This window comes from Annulohypoxylon truncatum, assembly GCF_022578515.1.
Source record: "Annulohypoxylon truncatum strain CBS 140777 unplaced genomic scaffold F4807scaffold_41, whole genome shotgun sequence".
Classification (NCBI taxonomy): Eukaryota; Fungi; Ascomycota; class Sordariomycetes; order Xylariales; family Hypoxylaceae; genus Annulohypoxylon; species Annulohypoxylon truncatum.
In genome coordinates this window covers 315,875-335,903 of record NW_025953827.1, presented here as the reverse complement: position 1 = coordinate 335,903, position 20,029 = coordinate 315,875, and the positions used below count along the sequence as shown (strand labels likewise).

Sequence of the window (20,029 nt, the reverse complement as noted above, 5' to 3'; positions counted from 1 at the left end):
AAATATTTTATATTATATATTAATTTATTAATTTAATTAATTATAAATATTAATTTATATTTAATTTATTTTTTAATAAATTTAATATTTTATTATTTAATAGTAAATAATATTAAAATGTATTTTTCATGTATTAATATTTAAATAAAATTAATAATTATATTTATATTAATAAATAATAATTTAATAATAATTTAATAATAACTTAAAAATAATTTAATAATAATTTAATAATAATTAAAATAAATAACTTTTAATATGTTATAATTAAAAAAATAATTTTAAATATTAAAATATAAAATTAAATTTTAAATAATATATATATATATATATTTATATATTTTATAATTGTTTTAAAAATAATTAAAATAATTATAAATTATAATTAATTTTATATAACTTTAAATAAAACTTAACATATTTTAAATTATTATATATATTAATATATTTTATAATTTTTATTTTAATTTTAAAAAATATTAATTAATTTTTAAATTAATAATATATTTAATTTTATAAAAATTATATATTATATATATATTATTATAAAATATATTTTAAATAAATATATTTATTATTTATAACATTATATAAAGCTTGTAAATTAATAATATAAAATATTTTATTTATTATTTATAATATTTTAATTAAATTTTTTATATTTATTATTAAATATATTACATTAAAATGAACATTAATAAATGTTATTAATATTAATTTCAACGGAATTATCCTCATTAATAAAACTTAAAATTAAGGTAAATAAGTTTAATATTAAAAATAATTTATTTAAAAAATATAAGTTTTTATTACGAAAATATAAAAAATTATAATACGTATTTACCGAAACGTTTAAAAATACTTTAACGATTATAAATAATTACGCGTAAAATTATTTAAAGTTTTATTAATATTATTATAATTATTATTATTATTATTATAATTATAAAAGTTAAAAATATTATTATTTATTATAAAATTAAAAAAATTTATTAAAAATATATTAAAATTATTTTTTTTATTAATAATGTAGGTGTGTTTTTTTTTTATTACTTAAGTTATTTAAAAAATAATAATATTTAAATTTTAAAATTTAAATATATTTTTTATTTTTATATTAATAATATTATTATATATATTATTATTATTATCGATTTATTATATAAAATAAAATTTATATTTAATTTTTATATTATTAAAAAATTATATAATTATAATTAAATAAATAAATTAAATAAAATGTGCGAAAAATTTATAAAAAATTTTATTAAATAAATATAATAATTATTAATGTTAATATATTAAAAATATTAATTAATTTAATTAAAAACTTTAATTAATATAAATATATAAATAATTAATTAATAAATGTTATAAAAATTAATAATAAGTATTAAGAAAAAAATAAAACAATTCCGATTAAAAAATTAATAAACATTTATTTAAAAAAGAATTAAATTATAATAAATATTTAAATTTTAATTTTATTTAAATATAAAAAAATTAAATTAATTTTATATATAATTTTTAATAAATTAATTAACTTTATATTAAAAAATAATATAAATTAAATTAAAATTAATTAAAATTTTAATAATTTAATATAATTTATTATAATAATTAAAAGTTTAAAATAAACTTTAATAACTTAATAAAAATAAAAAAATTAATTTAATATTATAATTATTATTATTATTATTACTTTATTTTATTTTATTAATTTTAATATTATTAAAATAATTAAGTTTAAGTTTATTACTTTAATTAAGTTTTTATTACTTAAGTAATAAAAGTAATAACGATTAATAAAAACGAAGTTATTAAAAAAAATAATAATAAATTAAATATTATTAATTTTTTTTTTATTTATATTTTAATTATTACTTTTTATAATATAATAAATATTAATATAATATAAAATAATAAGTTTTACCATTATTTAAATAAATTATATTTATTATTAAATTAATTAAGTTAATTTTTTTATACTATAAATTATATATAAAAATATAATTAAAAAATTAATATATAACTTTACTTTTAAAAAATTTAATATATAAATTTTTTATAATAATAAAATTTAAAAAATTATTAATGTTTTTTAAAATAAATAATTTATAAGTAAAATTTTAAAAATGTATTTATTTAAGTAAAAATAAATAAAATTTTTTTATAAAAAAAATAAATTATAATTAATTATAAATTATATTAATATAAATAATGTTAAATTTATTATATATAATTAATATACCGAAAATCCGGATTTAAATAATATATTATTTATTATATAAATTCATATATAAACTTAAATATAATTTTTATTAAAACTTTAAAAATTTAATATTTAATATAATTATTTTTTAATTAAATTACTTTTAATTTAAATGAAACTTATATTTTAAATAAATTAAATAAAAGCTTTATTTAAGTATTTAATCGTATATTTTACATGTATAATTTAAGAAAATTAATTTAATTTAAAGTTAAAATTAATATTAAAATAATAATTTCGGAAATTTTAATGAAATTATCGTAATTAAAATAAAGGTTTAAATTTAATTATAAATAATTTAATTAAATTAAAGTTTTTTAAAATATAATTTCATTTATTTAATTAAGTTTTAAATGCGATTTTAAATAATATATTTTATAAAACTTTTAAAATTATATTAATTAAAAAAAATTAATTAAAATTAAATAACTTTTAAAATAAATAATAAAAAAATTAAAGCTTTAAAAGTATTTAAATTTATATTTAAATTTATATAATATTATATATACCGTTCGAATTATAATTTTCGGTTATAATTAAATATAATAAATTTAACACGAGCTATATAACAAATTTAACATTATTTTAAGTTTAATATTAATAATTAAAAATTTTTTTTTATTAAAGTTATAAAGTTATAAAAAATTAAAATATAATAATAATATTAAATTTATATTTTTATAAAAACATTTAATTATATTTTATATATTAATATATATTAATAATAATAAAAATAAGTTTATATAATTATAATTTTAATTAAATTTAATTTATATTAAATTTTAATTATTAAAATATATAATTATTATTTTAAAATTTTTAAATTAATAATATATTATTTATTATATAAATTTATAAATAAATATAAATATATTTTTAATTAATTTTATATATTAAATTTTAATATTTTAATTTTTAAATAAACGTTTTATTTTAATAAATTATTTTTAAATTAAAAATATTTTACTTTAATTAAATTATAATTTAAAAGTTTAAAAGCTTTTATAATTATAATTTTTTAAATATAAGTTTATAAATGTTAATTTAATTAAAAATTAAATATTTATTAACGCGGGGTTTTTAAAATTTTAAAAACTTTAATATTAATATGTTATAATTTAATTAAAAAATTAAATTTAAATTTAAATAATGTTATTAAATTTAAAGTTTAAATAATAAAATATATTTTATTTAATAAATATTTAAATGTAATTTTAAATTATATATTTTATAAAAATTAATAATATATTTTAAATAAAAAATAATTAATTAAATATAAAAAAAAGTTTAATATAAATAATTATAAAACTTAAATTTAAAAAATATTTTAAATTATATATAAATTTATATAATAATATATATATTATTTAAATTATAATTTTTTTTATAACTTATAAATAAAATAAATTTAATATAAATTATATAGTAAATTTAATATTATTTTTTTTATTAATTTATATAAGTAATTTATAAATGAATTTTTTAATTTTAAATTAATAATATTTTTACATGATATTAATTTAAATTAAATTAAATAAAAGTAAATATTTAATAATTAAAAAAAGGAAAATTTTTATAAAAATTTAACCATTAATAAGCTTTTATTATATATGTTATTTAATTATTATTTAATTATTATTTAATAATAAATATAAAAGTTTTTAAATTAATAATAACATTTATAATAAAAATAAACTTAACGCGATTAAAGGTATAAAATAATAATTTATTTTAATATATTTAATTTATAATTAAATATTATTAAATTAATATTAATTTAATATTTAAATTTTATCGTTATTTAAAACGTTTAAAATTTATATTTAAAATTTAATTATTTTTATAATATATTAAAACGAATAAAATAATATTATTAAATTATTATTTATAATAAATAAATTTAATTTTTAATTAAAATATTATTAATTAAATTTTAAAAAGTATTTATTTAATTTTAATATTAAGTTATTATTAAATTAATATTAATCGTTTTATTAAAACATTAAACGCGTATTAAAAACGGTTAAAACATTTAAAATATTATTATTAAATAAAATACGTATAAAAATATTTATAAATTTATAATTATATTAATATTAATATATTATAATTAATAAACGTTTTAAATAATTTTATTTTCGTTTTTAAATATAATAAAAGAATATAAATTTAATTAAAGTTAATATTATATTAAATAATAATTAATTTTAAATAAATATATAACGGAAATAATTTTTAATTTTAATTTAATATACGGTTAAAAATTTAATAAAAATAATAATATAAATTTAACGTAAATTAAACCGTAATATTTTTTTAATAATTTTAATTTTAATAATATTAACGTAATTTTTATATTAATATAAGTTTATTTAACGTATTTAATAATAATGGATTATATATTAAATTAAAATTAATATATAAAATAATTTAATTAAATTTAATTACATTTATTTTATTTTTAAAAATTATTATAAGTGATTAATATATTTATTATTAAATTATTATTAAATAAAATTAAACTTAAATTAATATAATTTTATAATGTTTTATATAAATTTATTTTAATTTAAAATTAATAAAATATATTATTTATAAATAAATTAAAATAAATTATTTCGAAGTTTTAATTTAAAATATTTAATTAATATTATTTAATTATAATTCATGTAATTATAAAATTAAAAACATTAATTATATCGTTAATAAATTAAAAAATATTACGTAAATTAAATTAATAATTAAAATTTAATTATTTTAATTAATAATTTAAATTATAATAATAAAAAATTTACGTTATATTAAAAAATATAATTTTATTATTTAATAAATAAAACATTTATTAAATAATTTATTTAATTTATATTTTATTATAAAAAATAAAAATATATTTTAAAATAAAATAAAAAAAACGTCGTTATTTTTATATTATTTTAATATTATAAAATTAAAAAATTTTATTAATAATGAAAATTTTAATATTAAAAAAAATAAATAAAAAAATAATAATTTTTTTATATTTATTTTAAATGATCCGTCGTTTAATATAAAAACATTAAATTTAAATATACTTTAATTAATATTAAATTTTAATAAAATATTAATTAATGCTTTTTTATTTTTACGTTATTTTATTTTTTTATTTATACCCGCCGTAATTAAGCCCGTATTAAAAAAAAACGAAAAAACTTAAATTATAAATAATAAATTTAATAAAATTATTTCGAATTTATCGGGTATAAAAAAAAATAATTAAAAAATTAAATCTTAAAATTAAAATAATACGTTAAATTAATTTAATTTACCGGATTAATTTAATATTAACATATAAATTAAAAAAAATAACGGTAAAAATAAAATTATATTAAATAATATAAAAAACTTTTTAATTTTAAAAAATTAATAAAATATACCGAAAAAAAATTTAATTAAAATATAATTTAAAATAATATAATAATAAATCGATTCGAAAAAATTATTTATTTTTATTATATTTTATTATAAATTATAAAAACGTAATTAATTTTAAAAAAAATAAAATTTTAATTAATTTAATTTATATAATATTAATTAAATAAAATTATTACTTTAAAATTTAATATAATTATTATAAAATATTAAATTAAACTTATATTATATAATAATTAATTATTAATTTATTTTTTATTAATTATTTCGGTTATATAAATTTTTTAAATTATATTTTATAAATTAAATTTTTTTTATATAATAAAAAAAAATAATAAATAATAATTAAATAATAATTAAATAATAATTAAATAATAATTAAATAATAATTAAATAATAATTAAATAATAATTAAATAATAATTAAATATAATTAAATAATAATTTTAAATTAATATTAAATAATTATTATTAAATTTAAAATTAATTATAATTTAATTATTATTTAATTATTATTAATTTTATTTTATAAGAAATTTTTTTATAATTATTACACTTTAACTTTTATTAATATTTTACGATAACACTTTTAAAATTATTATTAATATGGTTAAAATTTTTAAATTAAATTAAAAAAAAAGAAACGTTTTAAGGCTTTGGCGGTTTAAGTCAAATGGCCCGCCGTCGACTTGGATCACCCTAGGAAATGAGTCGAGTTTTTTCTACCCTCGTTATACGATGATTTCATCCCGCGAATCGAATCACGCGCCCCGTCCCTGGGCATGCGCTTAGATTGCGCTGACCGCAGACCGCCTTGCCAGATGCAAGCAGGAGCTAGGGAAAACTCGTTCCATGGCATTGGCAACCGTACATGGCAAGATGTACCTTGGTAGAGAGAAGCATTTAAGATGAGCGGATTTCACGGGAGCTCATCGCTCCCAGAACACTCCTCTTCCTCAGTCTTAGCACCAATATTGTTAAGAGTAGGCTAGACCGGCAGTCCTCCCAACGTCAAGATGAAGGGATCTCTGTTTACTTACCTTGCCACCTTCGCTTCTTGCTTAAGCATAGGCGCTGTCAATGCTCAGGTTTTCGACCCGAACAAGGGTAGCTCTGAAGGATGGGATCCGGCAGCCGTTGGAACAAATAAGACGACCAATGCGACCTTCTCAAATCCGGTTATGACGCTTAACATTGGCGATCCATTTATGACTAGGTACACCGTCAATGGCGAGGATTGGTATCTGTTCACATACACGACGAACACGAACATCACCCTCAGACGCTCAAGATACCTAACCGACAACTGGGACAATGCGGAGAGTCGTGTCGTTTTCAATCCAGATGCTAACAGCGGGGAACCGTGGTCCACGAGTTTATGGGCTCCCGAGATTCACAACATATCCGGTTCTTGGTATATCATCTTCACTGCGACGTCAGACGGCGACAATCCGGCGCCTCTACTCGATGCTATGTGCCCTATAAATTGTCCTGTAGGTTCCAGAGTTCCCGCTTAAGAGCTACTCCAAGCCCATAAGTAGGCAGAGGCGAGAATTTTAGTGCTGATAAGAGAGCATAGGCAATTAACCACCGAATGTTCGTTCTGGCAGGAGATGGTCCTGATCCGTGGACTGCCAACTTCGAGATGAAGCCCATGCTGGATACATACGACATGTTCGCCATCGACGGGACATACTTCCAACATGACGACCAATTATACCACATCTACTCCTGCTGGGAGCAAAAGTACTCATCGTGGCCCGCCAACCTCTGCATCACACGCATGTCAGACCCGTGGACGATCAACTCAACCCTCACCGAGCGCCGCATCATCAGCATCCCCAACGAGCCCTGGGAACAAGTGCCGTACGGCCGGCCCATCCGCCTCGCGACCAACGAAGGCCCGCAGCAGCTCACGAACCCCAAGACGGGGCAGAACTTCGTGATATACTCCGCGGCGCGCGTCAACACGCCGTTCTATTGCCTGGGCATGCTGGAGCTCGTGGGCGACGACCCGATGGAGTACCAGTCGTGGCGCAAGCACACCTCGGGGTGCGTGTTCCACCAGAACACGGCGGCGGGCGTGTACGGGACGGGTCACGCGAGTTTTACCTCGTCGCCGGATGGGTCTGAGAGTTACATCGTGTACCACGCGCAGACTACGGCGAACCCTGCTGCGGATCTGTACCGGACTGCGCGGATACAGAAATTTGGTTGGAATGAGGATGGCACGCCGAAGTTCCCGAAAGCAGAGAATGGGCCGTTCGGGGTTCCGGCTGGGCAGTTGGCTTTGACGAAGCAATAGGGGGTTAGAGTGGTAATAACGAATTATTAACGATATACGTTTACATAATAGCGATAATGAGTATTTGTTTTGATGAATGATATTGTCGATTGTTGGCTTCCCGGACCATGGACTTTTGCATTGCCGGCTTTACCTCCATTTCCGATTTTTATCCCCAATTTCCAATTTCCAATTCCCAATCCCCAATCCCCTTCCATTCAAAGTCAGCCCCCCTATTTGTACAATTCCACCCCAAGTCATATGTCAGTATATAGAATCATACATCGTGTCTCATTATATCGCCAAAACATCCCATTTTTACAACAATATTCCATCTCACGCCCCTAACACACATATAAATCACACCAACCCCCACCACGCCAACCCCGTCGCCAAAACCACCACCCCCTCAACCACACCCCATCCCCCCCTCCTCCTTACACCTCCCCCCAACCCAGCCGGCGGCGCCCCACTAACCTTCTCCCCAACCTCGTCCTTGAAATCGCCAATAATGTTCCCGCGCGGCCAGTACTCGCACGCGAGGTACCAGCCCCCGTTTCCCGCGCACAGGACGGCGCCGCACCCGACGTCCGTCGTGTCGCGCCACACCAGCTGCGTGAAGTGACCCGTCGACTCGCCGAAGCCCGGGTCGGCGTAGTCGTAGGAGGACACCTCGGACCCCCACATGTCGACGCAGGACGCCGCGTCCGAGCACCCGATCGCGAGGTTCTCGCCGTAGGGGCCGCCGCTGTGGGCCATGTGGCAGGTTTTGTCGTCTCTGATTTCTAGCTCTGCAGGGGTGCTGGCGTTGGCGATATTACTTCGGTCGTTGCTATTGTCGTTGTCGCGCTTGAGTTTTAGTTTGGAAGATGCGTGCGCGGAGAGGTAGGACGAGGCGAATGATTCGAGGGTCGAGTTCCACCGCACGTTGGAGGCGTTGTAGGTGGTGCGGTAGAAGTTCGTGCTGTTGAGGATGGCGGAGGTGAATGTGTCGTGGTCGGTGAAGGAGGGCGCGTCGCTGGGGATGGGCGGCGCGACGGTTACTACGATTGTGGTGTATACGGATTGGCTGGTGGCTAGATGGGGGAGGATGAGGAAGGATGAGAGAAGGGATATTATTCTGGAGCCTGAGTGGGATAGGGCTGAGAATGGTAGGGTTGGGATTGAGGCTACCATCGAGATGGTTGAGGACTTTGAGTCCTGTATATAAGAAAGAGGAAAAGTTGAACGTCCAGCAACTATACGCTTAAGACTGTTATAAGAGCAACCAGCGCTCTACGAATTGAATTCTGTTTCACTGAAAAGGTCTAAGAAAAGGTCGATAGGTGACTACAGGTACCGTAGGAGTGGTAGGCATACAGATATAGTTGATTGTATACAATAATGACTTCTCGCTGAATGTAACAAGGTAATAATAGCTTGGTGATTTATAAAGGGCTTTCACATGGTCTTTAAGAAAGAACAAACGAAGCTGAACCAACCTGAGTGACCTGAGTGGCGGCCTGCTTACCAGTCTTACTTACACCACATCTCGCAGATCTCGATAACTATTCCAGCTTCATGGGCGGCTAAAGTACGAAGTCGGGGCCTCATTCTGGACCCTCCGCGGCGCGAATATGTGAAATGGTCAGATTCCTTGGAATACCTATGAAGTCAGAAAGTCTTCCAACATTAAACTTGACGGGGATGACGTAGCGGCTGGGGAAATATGTTTCGTCACTTCTCAGCCTATCAAATCCCGAAGCCACGGCTGAGGGGAAACAATTGGAGATGGCCTCTTACAAGGGGTCAACTGCTGCAAGGGGTTTGGCTGTCCCTAAAGTCCTGTTTGGTGAAATGAGAACTCATATATTTCTTCTTCGATGAGATAATTATTAATTACGAGGCAAGTTAGATTTAGTAAAATATAAAAATTGGAATGTGACGAAATCGACATCAGATTAAATAAAGCGTGTGATATTCCAAAATACCTTCGTTCTCAGTTACCCCCTGTAATACTTAATCAGCACATTCCCTGATTAAAATACGTGTATGCTACTATATTGAGAATGCATGGGATAGCACCCGTGTTATCATGTGGCTGGCTATCCCCCTAATCACATAATCGACTATTCCATCTCACCAGAAACGGCGTGAATTACCCGGATAGATGATAGAGGGGATAGCTTGATTCGTGGTTAGCACAATTCTGACCCTTTAAGCTCTTATACAAGTCAAAATCAAAAGAAGGACTTGTCATAAGTAACAGTCTCTCATTCAACATGATATCAAACCGACAGTCAACTTTTGATCTAGTTCTAAACTCATTACCCATCATATCCCATACCCAACTCCTAGCTCAACACCAATTCATCCCCTTCCCCATCCCAATCTAAAAAACAATCACCCCCCTAAACCTCACCTTCCCCGTACTACAAGCCTCCATTGCCGCCGCCACATCCTCGAGCTTAAACTTCTCAATAAGACACTTAACCCCATGATCCTCCGCAAACTGAATCGCCTCCTCCGAATCCAACGCGTGCCCGCTAGGCCACCCATGCACGCTCGCCCCCTTACTAACCATCATCGCCGTATCAAACTCAACCGGTCCCACCGGCGCCAGAACCAACAGTTTCCCACCAGCCTGCAAACCCCCCACCAGCGGGCCAATAGCCTTCGGATTCGGCGCCGTAGCCACCACCATCGCCGCGCCCCCCATCTTCGTCAGCGCCTTGACCGGATCCTCCTTCCCCGCATCAACATACGCGTGCGCGCCCAACCTCATCGCAAACTCCCTCTTGCTCTCGCCGGAACTAAGCGCCACGACGCGGTACCCCATGCGGCTCGCGTACTGGATAGCCAGGTGTCCTAACCCGCCGACGCCCTGCACGGCGACGAGAGACCCTTGCTCGACGCGCATCTTGCGCATGCCGTTGAAGACGGTGACGCCGGCGCACAGGAGCGGCGCGACGGCGGCGGCGTCCGCGGTGGCGGGGACCCGGACTACGGCTTCCTCGCGCAGGAGGACGTACTCGGCGTACCCGCCGTCCATCGTCACGCCGTTGACCGCGGCGTTGTCGCACATTTGGTATTGGCCGCGGGCGCAGGCGCGGCAGGTTGCGTCGTGGCCTGTGTTTGTTAGTCAGAGTTTAGGTACCTATCTCGCATGTACTGTCTGAGGCCGGTTTCCTTTACGAGGAGGAACGAGGCGAGGGTAAGGGTAAAGGTAAAAGGTAAGGGTGAAAAGGGGAGAGAAGAAACGAACCTCCGTGCCAAGGTCCGCCGACCCGTTCACCACCCGAAAACCTCGTCACGCTGCTGCCGATGGCGACGACGTCGCCTACGATCTCGTGTCCGGGGATGCGGGGGAATTCGTTGTGCAGATGGCCGGCCGCCTCGAAGATATCCGTGTGGCAGACACCGCACGCGAGTACTTTAACAAGGACCTGTTTCGGACCCGGTTGTTTCAGCTCGACATCCTTGATCACGATGGGTTGGCCCGCCTGCTCGAGGACGGCGGCCTTGAAGGTCTTTGGGAAAGACATTTTGGTTTGCTTGTTCTGGTATGCTTAGTATATCATGTGATTCGGGATATGAAGACTCTCTTTGAGTTATATATGACCTTGATAGATGTCGAGAGCTTCACAAATAGGTTGTGTGATGAAAGAAAGACACCAGGGCCAGACAGGTGGACGATCAGGATATTTATCTCAAGTCTCGCAAAAGCAAGTGAGACTGGTGAGGGCTTAAGCTGTTCTGTTACATCTTCAGGTGAGACCCAGCCAATACCCAGCGGTCTTAGCAACATGCCTAAGTCCGTCTCGGGCGGACGAGTAGCTCTAGCGACGGTTCGCGGTTGAAGTAGTATAGTAGGGTCGTAAGCCGCGGCTAGAGCCGAAAACATGTATGCTTCACGCCATTGTGATATCAACCATGGAAAAAATTATCTCAGGTATGCGTGTCATTGGCGCAGTTTACCTGATGCGGAAAGGTGTACGGCACGCAGCTCGCCATTCCATTGTTCAGGTAGCATAGCGTCCCTCTTCTTTACACTAGCTGTTTAGTCCACGTTGTATGTCTAGGATTTAGGGAGCATTAGCTCCCGTTGAAGCCATTGTTTAAAGTCTATGAAATCAGTAGCAATCAGTAGATCTTAGGCGTAGGTCTGCGGAATTTTAGTCCCTTTGAGGACGGAACCGATCTGACGCCACACATCCGGAGACCGGTATTCTTGAAGTGGATCTCGGCTTTCCAGTTTTATAAATCTTCCAAATCCGATGAATATCAATCCCAATTGATTCGGATTTTTGGCATCTTCCAGCTTTTAGTCCGATACTTGGCATAGAAATAGGTAGACCTATTCCTAAGATTCTAATTAAGAAACAAGTGCGAAAATGATTAATGGATCTTAGAGCGCCTTCGCCTCCCGAACCTTCACAATTAAAGCGACTTATAACCTGCGAGATATGTGAGATTCAAAACGCCTAAATTCTATTGGTCACTTAGAGATATCTTAGTAATGATAAGCCCCTTTTCACCCTCTAACTCCAGCTATAAAATACACCACAACTATTTCGTCCCAAAGCTTCTTAACCATCTACCTCGGTAAGCATTTCATAGGCTATCGCGACGTTACCGCGCACCGAGACTAGCTAGCGCAGCTTGCAATTCCCGCACAGCTGTAGGCACGTCTTCGAAATTCAACGCCGAGATCGCCCACTTGGCATGTTTCTGCGCCTGCGCCATCGCCATGTCGTCTACGTTGGATGAATTAGGTGCACCGCCGCCGTATTGTTGCGCCGGGACCACAGGTACTGGCGCTGGCTGTGGAGGTTGAGAATAAAAGTTATGACTAGTTGTAGGTGCCGGGTGGCGAATATGCTGCGGCGGCGGCGGGACAGCAGGCGGCGCAGGCGCGCGATCGCGGTAGAAGTCCTGTGGTGGTTCCGAAGGTGGTAGAGCCGGGTCATGAGAACTAGGACGAGGTATTAACGGCGAACCAGTCGAATCGTAAGTAGCTGGACCCGGAGGTGGCATATTCGTTGTAGACGGTAGGTCTAAGCTACTAGGCACACTAGGTTCATCTGCGAAGTAGTTTCCTGGCTCTTGTGTGGGAGGGCCAGGAGGTACTATAGGGGAGACCTGCTCCGGAGCTGGCGCCGACGCCGGGGGAGATGTTGGCTCGGACACAGGGGCTGGGAAAGTTTGATAAGTTTCGGCCTCTGTTGGGTGCCGTATTCCATCATCATCGGGGGCATCCTCTACAGATGCCGGTCTTGGTTGCGCGGCCCTGATCATCTGCACTTCTGGATCGTCAGGGTCGAGCGCCTCTTCCTGCCTCGCCTCCTCTTGTTTCGGGTTAGATTCATTGGGGTCTTTGCCCTCCTTGATAGCCTTCAATATGCGCGCGGCATTCCACTTCGCGTACTTGATCTTCCCTTGCGTCTCTGCATCAGCTGGTCCCCAAATATTAACTAACTGGAAGAATGTAGCTGCGGCTTCGAAGGTGCTCGCTGTTTGTCTGTTTACTTGTCAGTGATCTCGCTCGTAGGAATATCGGTGTTTTTCTATTGGATATGTACTGTGTGACTTTGTTGGCTTTCAACGGTCGAAGTGCTCTGTCGAAAGTCTCTTGTGCAAATTGTTCCACGTATGCTTGGCCAGCTACATCATCGTGGATGGCATCGTTTCCAACTTGTCCTTCTTTAATCTGCAACGATAGATACTAGTTAGAACGCCAAGCTTTGCGAAATTAGGTCTATGCTTCGTCATCGTACATGTTCCAACTTTTCCATCAGGTTCGTAGTAAATTGGTGGCAGTCGTCATCGATGGAGTGAAGCCCCTTGGCAAGGATCTGATTGACAGCCCAGTAGTAACCTGCGATACACATACCACTCAGCAAACATGATCTACGTATCAATGCGACAGCGGCAGGAGCTTACACCAGTAGGAGAGGACCGGCCTCGCAGCCTCGAGTTGCGTTGCGCGTAGGATAAAGGGTGTTATGCCCGCCTGTTTGAGCTTCGCAGGTATATTTGCCGCCATCGTGGGGTTGTTTGGGTTCCTTTATAAGAGACCTAATCCGATATTCGTCTGATTAGAAAATGTCGCGAAAGTCGAATGAATTGGAAAGATAAGTATCAAACTTTAGAACAAATACGGAGGCTGGTGTCGCAAATAAATCGAATGTTGTTGGATGTCCGTATGACCCAAGTCTTGCCGATTCAATTGCTTTCGTGTAGTAAAGCGACGTGGTTGAGAAGAGATATCGTCGAATGTGAGGTTTAAGGAAAGAAGGTGCCTAGTAATAAAACCAACCTCCGCGCAATCTTTAGCTTCCAGGTTGCATCAGGCACGATATTCCATTCCCCGCTACTGCCCGCTGAAGTCACTGGTTCCACAATCGGCGGGCAGCTTCGGCGCACTAAGATAAAGAAAGAGAGCTCGCGCCACAGCTCTATCAATCTCTTATCGTTCCCGAGTCGCCCTGGTCGCCCTCGACACTAGCCACAATTTACCCCGGATTCTCGATTCAGCCAATCATCAAATGATCTTTCGATGGTTTTCCAACGAATTGGATCGAATTTCCACGGTGGCCTTTTGCTGAATCGAGCAAAGAAGACACCGATCATTTAAAAGCTAAGCTTCACCTCTGTCTCCGTCATGGTTATGTGACTTCGCTTGAAGGAATGGAATATCTGTCATGTCCAGGATCTCTACAATTATAAACTCACCAAAGCGTATGGTTTAATAAACTACTCTTTTTCTAGTCATTTGTCCTTATTCCAAGGTTGTCTAAGCTGTGAATGTGCTTCACCTAGTCTTCTATTATTCCCTACTATTCTCCCTTCCGTCATACGATCTACGAGATAGGCCATGCACACCTTCAATCTTAACCCCGCCACGGCCATCGCCGCCGTGGCTTTCCTCTCAGCCCTACCAACTGCGCAAGCTGGCCTCTACCTCAAGAGCTCACCCGTGACCCAAGTTGATGCGAAGAATTTCGACCGGATTATCAATAAGTCAAACCATACTTCTGTAAGTCTTTGATAGTATTAATGGTAGTATACAATCTAGCCAATAAGAACGAGCAGCTAATGAGTCTATATGGTAGGTTGTCGAATTCTACGCACCATGGTGTGGCCACTGCCAAAACCTCAAACCCGCCTACGAGAAAGCAGCCAAGAACCTCGAGGGCCTGGCCCATGTCGCTGCCGTAAATTGCGACGAGGATGAGAACAAGCAACTATGCGGCATGATGGGCGTCAAGGGGTTTCCGACCCTTAAAACCGTGCGCCCGGGCAAAAAGGGGAAGCCGATCGTGGAAGATTACAATGGTCCTCGGACAGCGAAGGGCATCGTAGATGCTGTCGTCGAGAAGATCAACAACCACGTCAAGCGCGTAACGGATAAGGACATCGATTCCTTCCTATCGACCAACAACGATACGGCAAAGGCTATACTATTTACCGACAAGGGCACCACCAGCGCTTTGCTAAAGAGCATCGCGATCGACTTCCTCGACGTAATCAGCATCGCACAGATCCGGGACAAGGAGACCAAGGCCAACGAGTTGTTCGGTATTAAGTCTTACCCAACCTTGGTACTGTTGCCAGGGGGTGATAAGGAGAGTGTGGTGTATGATGGAGAGTTGAAGAAAGATGCCATGGTCAAGTTCCTGTCACAAGCTGGCGAGCCAAACCCGGACCCAGCACCTAGTAAGGCGAAAGGAGAAAAGAAGGGTGACAAAAAGTCAGAGAAAAAGGACAAGAAGGCCTCTTCTAAATCTTCCGGTTCAAGCTCCGAGACCACATCGACGGAATCAACTGATTCAACCGATGCCCCTACTGAAAAGCCTGTCGAGGTTGCGCCACCTATCCCAGCTATCACCGAAGCAGCCAAGTTAACCAAGGAATGCTTAAACAACAAAGCGCATACCTGCGTTCTCGCTTTCGTACCCTCTGCCCACGGAGAGACTGCTGAGAAAGCTCTAACCAGTCTCGCCGAGTTAGCGGCCAAGCACGCTCACGCGCAACGCCACTTATTCCCCTTCTTCGAGGTCCATAATGATAACGAGGTCACCTCATCGGTTTTCAAGAGCCTGGAGCTCTCTGGAGAGGTCGAGATCATCGCTATCAACGGTAAGAGGGGATGGTGGCGCCACTACGAGGGCGATTTTACCCCCGAAAGCGTAGAGAGTTGGATCGATGCTATCCGTCTAAGTGAAGGCACTAAGAAGAAGGTCCCAGCCGGCGTAATTACCGAGGCAGTAGAAGAGAAACCGGCTGAGACGGTGGAAGTCAAGGTTGAGGAGTCTGTTAAGGTGGAAGTCGAGCCTGAATCCGAATCACCTTCTAAAGGTGCGGAGCCGACTCCCGAAGCCACGAAGGAAGCTCCAAAACACGAAGAGCTCTAGATAAATGGCTAGTATCTAGAGTTAGTATAGTGCTAGGCAATGTTTTTCGATTGATATGAATACCTAAGTGATAATAAAAATCAAATTCTCATTTTATGAAGAGGATCGACTTACTCGTAAGTAAATGAGTCTTCGTCTTTGACCGTAACGCCTGCCAGATGCTATGCCTAAAACCATTTCAACCATAACTCCTCTGCCCTTTTGGCCTTTTTTTTTTCAGGTCCAACCTCTGCTTGAAGATCTAGACCTAGACATCGATATCCATAGCCATACTAACACCCTTCTCCACCGCCCCCTCAGCCACCATCTTCCTTCCCTTCTCCCTCACCACAGAGTCCAGGTACTCGCGAATATTCCGACACCCGTCCGCGGCCGTGACCATCATCCCCTCGAGCCGACTGACCTGGACGCGGCTCTCGCACACCAGGACGGCGACCTTGTCGGTGCCGCCCAAAGTCCCCACCGTCAGGAACGGCAGCTCCTGCTCCTCCTGCGCGTTCAGGTCCATCAAAGGGTCCGCGCGCTCGTCGCCCGCCGCGTGGCTTGATGTGCTGCCCGCGCTGCACGCGACTAGGTAGTCTGTCATCGGTACCCCCGCGTCGACGAGCGCGAGAGTGGCGGCGTTGATTAGGCTGGCGAGTAAGGAGCCGTCTTGCGAGAGGATGTGGAGTGAGAGGGAGATGGTGCTGCGGGGGAAGAGGTGCGTGTGCAGGACTGCGGCGAGGGATTTGGCGAGGGTTGTTTGGAGCTCTTGGATGCGTCTGTTGGAAGGTGTTGGTTAGTATACGCGTAGTTAGGTAGAATAGGTAGGTAGGTGTAAAAAGGACCAAAAGAGATAATAAAACATACTTGTCTCCCCGCGCCCTCTTCTTCCGATCCACGGTACTAAACCCGCCCACCACAACACTAACCAGAATATCCGCCGCATTCCCACCCCCTCCTCCTCCTCCTCCCGACCCCATACTCCCAGCTCCTCCGGCACCTCCGGCACCTCCCCCGGCTCCGGAAGCAGAGGTGGCGCCGCGCCTCTTACCCTCCTCGCTCGGGCCCGAGACCACGCACATGACCTTCGTGTTGCCGAGCTCGAAGTAGGCGGACCCGTCGGCGGCGGCCTGGGTGCGGATCTGCGCGCGCAGCTGCCGCAGCTCGTTCCAGCGCCGCCCGTCGATGCGCAGGAGCGCTAGGTCGTAGGTCGATGTGTCGAGGGGCATTGTTTCCTGTTTTCCTATCTTCCTAATATTCCCGCCTTTTCTTCGATGTGACGTCCTTTCCTTTCCTGCTTATCCTCTTGTGCTTTCCGATTTCTGTTTTTCTGGGGTATACGCGCGCGAAAGAAGTAAGAGCTGTGCTTGGATGTGGAATGAGCTTGCGATGAAGCTTGGATGCATGTGCGTTTACCTGATAGAAATTTTTGGTGGGGTCTTTTTATGCAAGTACATGGAAGTGCGACCTTGGAGTACATTCCCCAGATTAGCGTCGCTTCCCTTCAGCTTCAACGTCGCTAAAAGCGGGTACGCTACTGGCTCAGGACTAAATATTTAGATATTAGATAGATACTGGGTAGAGGAATAAAAGTTAGTTTAGGTTCGATTCCTATTAGGCCTGTTGGTGCCTTCCTTTTATCCCTTTTATCTTAGATCTAGAAACTTTCACATAATTCGTCTCTAACAGGCATATCGAGAGATTGAGGCGCTGCCAATGACTCGCAAAGCTCTTTAACCCAAAAGCTACAGAAGTTCTTATTCGAATGCCATATATCGAACTAAGGACACAGTGATGCAGGAAACGATTACTCGATTGAAATCCTATCAATTCAGGTCCTCTTCAGGCCGAAGTTATCTGAGTGAGAGGCGAGTACACTACCCAAGAAACCCATGGAATTGCCGTGACCATTGCCTAACAAATAGTTCCCAAGTACCAATCAACCCTTTGCCATCCGGTACTCCTGCGAACGTTGCAGTTTCAATGTTATAATAGGGAGGAGAAAAAAGAAACTACGGTTTGTGCTACACTACCACCATAATACCCGGATTGCCGTGTTCTAAGAGAAGGGGGGCATTGAGGTCTAACGCCGGCTGCGGTTCGACCTCCTCCGCATCGGTCCATCCTCTTTCTTTACCCCAGAGGATTTTCAGTCCCCTAGATTTTACGACTTCGATCAGTCCACGCATCAGGGCCCCTGATTTCTTGACGTTTGGCCACGCCTCGAACTCTATTCGTCCGACCCATGGCATCTCGTCGAGGACGCTAGTGAGCAAGGATTTGGAGAATCGTTCATAAAAGTTGTCTGGCTGCCGGAATCCTTTAAAGAAATCATTTCCTGGGTCGCATTCGACGTAGACGGTGATCCTCGTGACATTGACACAATCTGATAGGCCCAATGCGGGATTCACTACCCAGCCTCTAGGCGGACTACTCCATCCTGGTCCCAGACGTAGTTCGAGCGAGGTCAAGAACGATCGTTGGTTAGGCTTCATACGAGCTAGTAAGGGTTTCTTAGTTTTGAAGAAACGTCCGGGAGTCGTCGGAAATATGCGAACCGGATGGGTGCTATAGAACAAATACGATGCCTCCTGGTATATGGTGCGACAAGATCGGAGAATAGCTAGCTTCTGGTGGATTCTCTTGTGGTTGTCGTAGTCGAGGTCGAGCACATGGCCGATGTTAACAAAGTGGTAATCGTAGACCTTCAAGCGTAGCTCGGACGGAAGATCGAGAAACCGGAATGGCTGTGGTTTTTCTCGTTTCGGCTTTCGTTGGTTCGATGTTGAGTTATTCAGCGTAAGAGCGCCGATTTGCAATTTGGCTACTTCATCGTTGATATCATGCTCTGCTTCTGAAGTATAAGTAGAAGGCAGAGCCGAACTTAGTGGAGTGGTGGCAGAAGAGATTGCAGCAACGGGTGTCGGACCTGGGCCCTTTACAACCCGCGCACCCTTCGCTCCACCATTCTTGCGGCGCATCGTGTAGACGTCGGTGTATTCGGAATCGCAAGTTGCTTTGCTCAAGAATTCTAGAACACTTAGGTATCAAGTAGACGTGAAAACGGCAACACAATCAACGCGAAACAGACGTCACGCGACAGTCAATGCTCGAATATAAAACTTGAAAGTAGGCCTAAGTCAAGTTTAATTCTTGGTATTCGTGGAGATTCGCTCCGTAGTTTATTTAAGACAGTTAATGGGATCGAGATACAAGGTGGTAGGATCGCGAGGGTGGTGCCATCGCGATTCTTCAACGAGGGACAACCACCCTCTAGAACGCAACACTCTGCGCTGCCATTGTCGGATCAAGTAGGAAGTTGGTCGTATGCAGCGTGATTCATATGAGAGCAGAGATGACAAATAGGCTAAGAATCGGCGGCGGAGGAATAATAGGAAAAGAAGAATCACGAATTGCCCCAAGAATGAGAGAGAGGGGAAGAGAACCGGCAGTAGAGACCCGACGGAATGAAAAGAGTACCTAAGGTTGGTGGTATTCTTGTAGCAATAGTAATGGTGGTGGCCCTGGAAGATGAGGAGGTTTAGTCAATTCTATTTGATGATTGAATTCTTAGAATAGGAATGGTTCGCCCCGAATTGACGGAATTGATGACATCCAATAACTGAATGACTGATCAAGTGGGGTCAAGGCGTCACGGAGCAGCCGGGTTTAGGCGATAGCCTACATA

General features: G+C 36.7%; 7 protein-coding genes across 7 annotated transcripts; 2 read left to right on the top strand and 5 right to left on the bottom strand.

Moving 5' to 3' along the window:
* Window positions 1-6,357: 6,357 nt before the first annotated feature.
* On the top strand, window positions 6,358-8,046 carry F4807DRAFT_442661 (glycoside hydrolase family 43 protein). The gene is made up of 2 exons (XM_047999493.1): window positions 6,358-7,172; window positions 7,259-8,046. Exons 1-2 carry the CDS (start codon window positions 6,696-6,698, stop codon window positions 7,982-7,984), a joined length of 1,203 nt encoding a protein of 400 aa, XP_047850195.1. The 5' UTR covers window positions 6,358-6,695; the 3' UTR covers window positions 7,985-8,046.
* A 107-nt stretch (window positions 8,047-8,153) lies between these two features.
* On the bottom strand, window positions 8,154-9,872 carry F4807DRAFT_279077 (PR-1-like protein). Its single transcript, XM_047994665.1, has 2 exons — window positions 9,746-9,872; window positions 8,154-9,608 (listed from the first exon to the last, which is right to left on the bottom strand). The coding sequence occupies exon 2, from the start codon at window positions 9,137-9,139 to the stop codon at window positions 8,324-8,326; it is 816 nt and encodes a 271-aa protein (XP_047850194.1). The 5' UTR covers window positions 9,140-9,608; window positions 9,746-9,872; the 3' UTR covers window positions 8,154-8,323.
* A 14-nt stretch (window positions 9,873-9,886) lies between these two features.
* On the bottom strand, window positions 9,887-12,100 carry F4807DRAFT_442657 (alcohol dehydrogenase). Its single transcript, XM_047999492.1, has 2 exons — window positions 11,208-12,100; window positions 9,887-11,071 (listed from the first exon to the last, which is right to left on the bottom strand). Exons 1-2 carry the CDS (start codon window positions 11,485-11,487, stop codon window positions 10,335-10,337), a joined length of 1,017 nt encoding a protein of 338 aa, XP_047850193.1. The 5' UTR covers window positions 11,488-12,100; the 3' UTR covers window positions 9,887-10,334.
* A 13-nt stretch (window positions 12,101-12,113) lies between these two features.
* On the bottom strand, window positions 12,114-14,285 carry F4807DRAFT_442654 (DUF605-domain-containing protein). The gene is made up of 4 exons (XM_047999491.1): window positions 13,886-14,285; window positions 13,720-13,820; window positions 13,525-13,652; window positions 12,114-13,463 (listed from the first exon to the last, which is right to left on the bottom strand). The coding sequence occupies exons 1-4, from the start codon at window positions 13,986-13,988 to the stop codon at window positions 12,575-12,577; spliced, it is 1,221 nt and encodes a 406-aa protein (XP_047850192.1). The 5' UTR covers window positions 13,989-14,285; the 3' UTR covers window positions 12,114-12,574.
* A 263-nt stretch (window positions 14,286-14,548) lies between these two features.
* Window positions 14,549-16,507, top strand: F4807DRAFT_279017 (thioredoxin-domain-containing protein). The gene is made up of 2 exons (XM_047994664.1): window positions 14,549-14,981; window positions 15,058-16,507. The coding sequence occupies exons 1-2, from the start codon at window positions 14,820-14,822 to the stop codon at window positions 16,357-16,359; spliced, it is 1,464 nt and encodes a 487-aa protein (XP_047850191.1). The 5' UTR covers window positions 14,549-14,819; the 3' UTR covers window positions 16,360-16,507.
* On the bottom strand, window positions 16,483-17,934 carry F4807DRAFT_278995 (ribosomal protein S5 domain 2-like protein). Its single transcript, XM_047994663.1, has 2 exons — window positions 17,209-17,934; window positions 16,483-17,120 (listed from the first exon to the last, which is right to left on the bottom strand). Exons 1-2 carry the CDS (start codon window positions 17,568-17,570, stop codon window positions 16,607-16,609), a joined length of 876 nt encoding a protein of 291 aa, XP_047850190.1. The 5' UTR covers window positions 17,571-17,934; the 3' UTR covers window positions 16,483-16,606.
* F4807DRAFT_442645 (uncharacterized protein) lies at window positions 17,910-19,968 on the bottom strand. Its single transcript, XM_047999490.1, has one exon. It carries the CDS (start codon window positions 19,320-19,322, stop codon window positions 18,366-18,368), a length of 957 nt encoding a protein of 318 aa, XP_047850189.1. The 5' UTR covers window positions 19,323-19,968; the 3' UTR covers window positions 17,910-18,365.
* Between the last annotated feature and the right edge of the window lie 61 nt (window positions 19,969-20,029).

Excerpts from the sequence above, each read along its gene's own strand:
- F4807DRAFT_442661 (XM_047999493.1), top strand. The coding sequence starts at position 6,696 with ATGAAGGGATCTCTGTTTACTTACCTTGCCACCTTCGCTTCTTGCTTA. Across the intron at positions 7,173-7,258 it reads TGTGCCCTATAAATTGTCCT|GCAATTAACCACCGAATGTT; the intron begins GTAGGTTCCAGA and ends AAGAGAGCATAG.
- F4807DRAFT_279077 (XM_047994665.1), bottom strand. The coding sequence starts at position 9,139 with ATGGTAGCCTCAATCCCAACCCTACCATTCTCAGCCCTATCCCACTCA.
- F4807DRAFT_442657 (XM_047999492.1), bottom strand. The coding sequence starts at position 11,487 with ATGTCTTTCCCAAAGACCTTCAAGGCCGCCGTCCTCGAGCAGGCGGGC. Across the intron at positions 11,072-11,207 it reads CGGCGGACCTTGGCACGGAG|GCCACGACGCAACCTGCCGC; the intron begins GTTCGTTTCTTC and ends TAACAAACACAG.
- F4807DRAFT_442654 (XM_047999491.1), bottom strand. The coding sequence starts at position 13,988 with ATGGCGGCAAATATACCTGCGAAGCTCAAACAGGCGGGCATAACACCC. Across the intron at positions 13,821-13,885 it reads GCCGGTCCTCTCCTACTGGT|GTTACTACTGGGCTGTCAAT; the intron begins GTAAGCTCCTGC and ends TGTGTATCGCAG. Across the intron at positions 13,653-13,719 it reads TGATGGAAAAGTTGGAACAT|ATTAAAGAAGGACAAGTTGG; the intron begins GTACGATGACGA and ends CTATCGTTGCAG.
- F4807DRAFT_279017 (XM_047994664.1), top strand. The coding sequence starts at position 14,820 with ATGCACACCTTCAATCTTAACCCCGCCACGGCCATCGCCGCCGTGGCT. Across the intron at positions 14,982-15,057 it reads ATAAGTCAAACCATACTTCT|GTTGTCGAATTCTACGCACC; the intron begins GTAAGTCTTTGA and ends TCTATATGGTAG.
- F4807DRAFT_278995 (XM_047994663.1), bottom strand. The coding sequence starts at position 17,570 with ATGCCCCTCGACACATCGACCTACGACCTAGCGCTCCTGCGCATCGAC. Across the intron at positions 17,121-17,208 it reads AAGAGGGCGCGGGGAGACAA|ACGCATCCAAGAGCTCCAAA; the intron begins GTATGTTTTATT and ends ACCTTCCAACAG.
- F4807DRAFT_442645 (XM_047999490.1), bottom strand. The coding sequence starts at position 19,322 with ATGCGCCGCAAGAATGGTGGAGCGAAGGGTGCGCGGGTTGTAAAGGGC.